Genomic DNA, 6,466 nt, shown 5'->3' on the forward strand with positions numbered 1-6,466 from the left:
ATAGGCCACGAATTTGCCAGTGCAATGGTCAGTATGACTCGGATGGATGTTGGCTTGACAACAGGGCTATATGTCTCTGTAAAATCAAACCCAGGTCTTTGGGAGAAACCCTGAGCAACAAGTCTGGCCTTGTGCTTTTGAAGACTTCCATCAGCATTGTACTTGAGGTGAAAGACCCACTTGCTCCCAATAGCTTCCCTGCCGGCTGGGAGAGGAACCAGGGACCAGGTATTATTCCTTAGAAGAGCTGCAAATTCAGACTCCATGGCACTCTTCTACTTTGGGTCATCTAATGCTTGCTTGACAGACCTTGGCTCCATACTTGCAACAAAAACATGAGGCTTAACAATACCCGCCTTGCTTCTAGTCACCATTGGATGAGTGTTAACAACATAAACAGAAGGTGGAATTGTTTCTAAATCAGCTATTAGAATTGGAATCCGGACATCTGATGGGGCCCTGTGGGAAAGGGTTGGGGACGAGGAGGGGGAAGGCAATATAGGAGATGGATTATGTGTTGGGGTTGAAGATGGGATGGTAGGTGAGACTGTTGTTATGGGCAAGGCAGAAGCTGAGGTTAGTTGTGAGGAGAGTTGCTTGGCTTGGTGAGGGATAATAGAAATATATGGTAGTGGCTGTGAAATAGCAGGTGATGATTCGAGACTGGGTGGGCAATAGAAACCGAAGGAAGGATCTTTGAAGAGGAATGTGGCTTCATCAAACACAACATATCTTGTAATGACCACTTTTCCAGAATTTGTGAGACATTTGTAACCCTTATGAGAGGTGCCATAACCAAGAAATACACTTGGTGAGGATATAAAGTCAAGCTTATTTGTAGGGCCTCAGGTGAGGAAAACACAAGCAACCAAAGACCTTGAGGTTTTCATAGGATGGCTTCTTGTTGAACTGTTTTTTAGTTGGGGATACTCCATTCAGCACTGGAGTTGGCAAGATATTGATCAGTTGGACTGCTGTAGTGAAGGCTTCACCCCAGAACTTGAGTGGCATAGACGCTGCTGCGAGCATGGTTAGCCCCATTTCCACAACGTGCCTATGCTTCCTCTCAGCTGTGCCATTTTGCTGGTGGACATGTGGACATGAAAACCTGTGAATAACACCCTGCTCCTGCAATAATTTGGACAAACTCACATACTCTACAGCATTATCACTCTAAAAAACCTTAAGTTTGGCATTAAGCTGAAGCTCAGCCATGTGTTGGAAATGCACAAAAACTGTTTTTAATTGAGCTCTACTTTTGATCAGATATAGCCAAGTAAATCTAGAATATAAATCAATAAAGTTTATAAAGTAATTGTTTCCATTGCAATCAGACATTGGAGTTGGACCCCAAATGTCAGAGTACACAAGCTCTAAAGGAGCATTATACACTGTTTGAGACTCAGGAAAGGGTAAAGAGTGAGATTTGCCAATGCAACAAGAGGTACAAAGTGGCTTATTTGTAGGAAAAGAAAAATTACAATGCTGTAAAACTTTTGAGACTATATTATGTGAGGCATGTCCAAGACGAGAATGCCACAACATGTATGGATCTAAAGTTGACTGTGAATGTGACTCCATTGAACTGAGCAGTGTAGCAGGTGCTTGAACAGGATGAAAATTCAACAGCTTATACATGCCTTTTTTAAGAGTTCCATTCAAAAGCAAATCTTTAGAATCTTGGAATTTGACACATCAGCCATGAGAATGAAATTCAAAGAGAACATTGTTATCACAACAAAATTGATACACACTTAATAGGTTCTTAGTTATATCGGGTACTAGCAACAATTTCTGCATAATGAGATGTTTAGAGCTCAATTCAGTTTTAAAATAGGCTTTTCCAACAGAATTAATGCTCAAACTTGTTCCATTGCCAACAACAACTTGTTCTGCATCGTTATAATTCTCCTTTTCAGCTACATTGTGAGGGTTGGGAGTCATGTGACGTGTTGCACCTGAGTCCGGATACCAAACAGAATCAGTGAGAGTTGCTGGATTTGCTATCACAGTGCTGTAATTAGCCTCTGGTTGTTCAAGTTGGTGTGGTTTGTTGGTGCTTCTTCCATGCGGCTGTGAGTCTTCTTCATACCTGTACCAACAAGTTTTGGCTGTGTGGCCAATCTTGTTGCATAGTTGACATTGAGGCCTCTCATAGTTTGATCTTTCATAGTTTTGACTCTGTGTTCTTTCATAATTCTGATTTCTCAACCTATCATCATATTGCTGTTATTTTCTAAAACCAGAGGGATGCCTTCCTCCTCTGTTGAATCTTCCCCTGCCTCGGGAGCCTCCTCGAAAATTTCTTGTTTGAGTCCAGTTAGCTTGATACTGAGGGCTTTCTTGCAAGCTTTCTTGATTTGTATAACTGGATTGTGCTACATGTGCATAAGCTACTTGATTCACCTAAGATTTTCTAAATCTTTCTAACATACTTTCATTGGCAAAAAGCACAGCCTCTAACTCTCCAACTGTAATACCTTGCGATCTTGTTAGCAGTAAGGTGAGCAAAGGCACATACTCTTCGGTTAGGCCATGAAGGAGTGCATTAACATGGTTGCTCTCACTCACTGTCTCGCCTACTGACACTAACGCATCAATTGTGCCTTTTATTGACAGTACATACTCGTTTACGGAGGATCCTATTCGAGTGTTGCTCAATTTGTTCCTTAATTGCATAATTCTAGCCTTAATTTGAGAGGCAAAGTGAGTCTCTAACCTGTTCCAGATCTGATAGGTGAATACACAACCAACCATCCGAGTAGTGTAGGGTTTCGTCATTGCCGCCAAAAGCCAAGATTTAAGCAAGGCATCTTGCCTTTTCCATTTCTTAAATTCTGGATTAATGTCGCCATTTTCAAGAAATTGATGCGGAATTCCAACTCCAGTGATGTGGTTCAATAGGTCATTTCCTTCGATCATTGCCTCTACCTGATTCTTCCACTGCAAGAAGTTGTCGCTGTCGAGCTTCATGTAGATCGGGGTTGCAACAAAGCCTAGTGAGCTCGCCGTTTGTGCTGAGCTGTGGGTGCTTCCTGAATCTGTCATGGTTAGGGTTTCGTTTTCCATTAGAAGACCAGCTCTGATACTATGAAGGAATCAGAGACTGGTGAGTGAGAGCAAGGAAAATGAGTGAGAGAGAAGAGAGAGTTCAGAGAAGAGTGATATGAACAGTGAAGGATTTCATTGCATTGACTGAGACTTACAGCAGTACAAGACTTATATAGCATACACTAGAAGTTTCTGAAGATGCCAGATCAGCAGACTTAACTAACCTCCTAACAAACTTAACAGCTAGATAAACTTGATTAACTGACTGGCCCTCTTTGTTCACTTTCAATATATTCTTTCACTCTATCAGTTGTTTTGAATGCAACTTGAATATGGAGTGAATTTAAGTGTTATTAAGGGAGATTTTGTTTTTTTTGTTTTAAATTAGAATGTAAGAAGAGCACTTAATAAATTCACATATTTGTGATTACAATATTCATATCGTTATTGGTTAAAAACCCTAATGAGTGAGAGAGTGACGGCGCCCGACGAAACGACTTCCCAAGAGGAAGACTTGATGAACCGCAGCACTAAGAAGGTCAAACCTAACGGGGATGAAGTGCTACTAGACGCAGAGGCGAAGGAGAACGGAGGATCGGCAGACATAGATCTGCAACCTGTGAATGGATCCCCAAGTTTTAAGAGTAGCCAGGAGAAGGAACATAGGGTACCATCCGGTTTTGAAAAAGGAGCGACCTCGTCAAAGCTGAAGTCAAACGGCAAAAGCAGAGTATGCGAAGTCTCTTATAAGGATAGTCTCTTGATGGGAGGTGCAGGAACGTCTCTTTCACCGGAAGAAATTGTTCAGATGGTGGCGGAGGACTATATGTTGAGGAGGTCTCTGAAGACGGTGCCGACAAAGCAGCTCCCTTCAATCCAAAGCCAGAGGTTGAGGTGAGTTTGGCAAAATATGACAAATGGTGTTGTCCATGGAAGCTTTCTCTTATTGTCAAGGTACTCGGTAAGAATATTGGATTTTGATCTATGGACTCGTGGGTTCAACGTGTTTGGTCTAAGAATGGGGATGTTAAGGTGATTGATCTAACCAGAGAGTTCTTCCTGGTGCGTTTTGGCAACGAAGGTGACTATAAACACGCGCTCTTTGAAGGCCCGTGGCAGGTAGTAGGGCACTACCTGTTAATACAAAGATGGAGGCCGTTGTTTCAACCGTCAGAGGATGCGATGCAAAAATTAGCGGTATGGGTGAGAATTTTGGAGCTACCGGTTGAACTCTACATCTATCACTTCTTATGGAGGGCAGGTGAAAAGATTGGAACAATGTTAAAAATTGATCAAACTACTTCTATACACTCTAGGGGAAAGTTTTCCCACTTATACATGGAGGTGGATCTGCAAAACCAGCTTGTCCCAGCTACTAAAGTTCTCGGAAAGGAGTTTAAGGTAGAGTACGAAGGTCTTCATCTTATCTACTTTGGTTGCGGTAAGTTTGGGCATAAAATTGATAGTTGCCCAGAGAGTCAAAAACCAGAGAAGGAGAGCAGAGAAGCTACAATGGACGGTGGTAAGGTCTTCGGGGATCCTCGAGATGCAACAATGGCGGTTATTGCAGACAATTCAAATTTAATTGTTCCTTATCCATCTCAACCTTCGCCTAATGTGTTGGAACAAAATCCCGTGGCTTAGGGGATTTTAAATTTGACGGCAAGAGCTGAATCTTCAGGAGTGTTTGGACCGTGGATGTTGGTTAAGAAATCCCAACACAGGTTTAATCGAAGCAACGGTAATGTCGGGACCTCAATCCAGACAGGCAACCCAATTGGGTCAAGTTCGCATTTTCAATCTTTGGAATATGCAGGACAAGAGGAGTCCGATAGGGGAGCACATGTTCATAAAGAAGGTTTCGTATCAAATAAGCACTTAGTACAAGCGGGAAAGACTAAGAAGCTAGAGCTGTCCAAACACACCTCCTCCTCTAAGAGCCGGCTAGCTGGGCCGAAAGGTACTTCTAAAACCCAAGAAGGGAGGGATTCTCGTGAGAAGGAGGGTGGAGCAAAGATCACTGAGGAATCATTGGTAAAAGGAAAAGAAGTGGTGGAGGGGGTCTCTAAAGTTAACTTGGAGCGAAAAGATACAGAGTACTGGAGGACTTTAAATTTGATGAAGCAGATGAAGTATGTGGCGGGGGATGAAGCGCTGTTCTTAGATGGCGTGCCTTTCACTCAGATTTATCAACCCTCGAAGGAGGCTCTCGCAGCACTAAAGTTTATGAGGGGAAGTGCGAAAGAAGAAGTACTGGCGACTGCAAACCTGCCGGATCCTGGATCAACTCAAATTCTTAGCTTATGCCTGAATCATACGGATTCCCTGGCAGCAGAGGATGAGTCCGTAAGGATGGTGGTGGATACCACACCAGCTTCCTGCTCTACTTGATTAAGGCTGCTTCGGTTGGTTGTCTCTTCTATTCCTTGTTTTTATTTTCCCATGAATATTATTACTTGGAACTATAGAGGTGTTAGTAGCAAAGGTTTTTCTACTTTGGTTAAAGATTTATGTAGGAATTTCAATTGTAATATGTTGTGTCTTTTGAAAACTCATCTATCGGGTCCAAAGACGAATAAGATTGCAAAGAGATTTGGTTTCTCAGATTGGTTTCTTGAAGAAGGTGTCGATTTTTTCAGGGGGCATATGGATTTTATGGAATTCAAATTTTTGGAATGTTGAGGTCCTTATGTCTCATAGACAATATGTCCACATGAAACTTAGAATATGGTTTGGAAAGTCCTTGGCTCTTTACGGTTGTTTATGGCTCCCCACAAATTTGGCTGAGAACTAGTCTATGGAAAGGTCTGAAAAGCATTGCTGATAATTTGACTAGCGAGTGGTGTGTAGGAGGGGACTTTAACTGTGTCTTATCTGCTACCGATACAGGGGGTAACTCTGGTCTCTCTAGAGACCATGATCATTTTACGGATTGCCTATTAGAGTGTGGGTTGCAGGACCTGGGCTTTAAAGGTCAGCCGTTTACCTAGCAAAAAGGAATTATTAGAAGACGGTTGGATAGATATATAACTAATGCAGCTTGGTCCCAACGCTTTAGTAGCATCGTGGTGAAACATCTTCCCAAACTCAAATCAGACCATGTCCCAATTTTTCTAGAGCTTTGGGTTGATAGTACTGCTGCATCCTCTTGTCGTCGCTTTCGGTTTCTGGCTTCATGGTTGACTCATGAGAACTTTAATTCTATGTTAAAGACGAACTAGAAGGATGAAACTTCTTTGGACCAAAATGTGGCTAATTTTATGGAAGCCGCAAAGGTTTGGAACAAGGAAGTTTTTAGTGATATTCATCGAAAAAAGAATAGAATTTTGGCCAGACTGAATGGTATATCCTTGAAATTTGGTTTCGAAGTGAATCCTTTTTTGGAGAAACTCCAAACTGAGTTATGAAAAGAACT

At 42.1% G+C, this 6,466-nt stretch overlaps 1 protein-coding gene across 1 annotated transcript; it reads left to right on the top strand.

Moving 5' to 3' along the window:
• The first annotated feature begins 4,035 nt into the window (after positions 1 to 4,035).
• On the top strand, positions 4,036 to 4,695 carry LOC140182347 (uncharacterized). The gene has a single exon (XM_072228516.1). The coding sequence runs from the start codon at positions 4,036 to 4,038 to the stop codon at positions 4,693 to 4,695; it is 660 nt and encodes a 219-aa protein (XP_072084617.1).
• The last annotated feature ends 1,771 nt before the right edge of the window (positions 4,696 to 6,466 follow it).

The sequence above is a fragment of the Arachis hypogaea genome, chromosome 19 (assembly GCF_003086295.3).
Source record: "Arachis hypogaea cultivar Tifrunner chromosome 19, arahy.Tifrunner.gnm2.J5K5, whole genome shotgun sequence".
NCBI classification, from domain to species: Eukaryota; Viridiplantae; Streptophyta; class Magnoliopsida; order Fabales; family Fabaceae; genus Arachis; species Arachis hypogaea.

Coding starts and splice junctions, on each gene's coding strand:
- LOC140182347 (XM_072228516.1), top strand. CDS start 4,036: ATGGACTCGTGGGTTCAACGTGTTTGGTCTAAGAATGGGGATGTTAAG.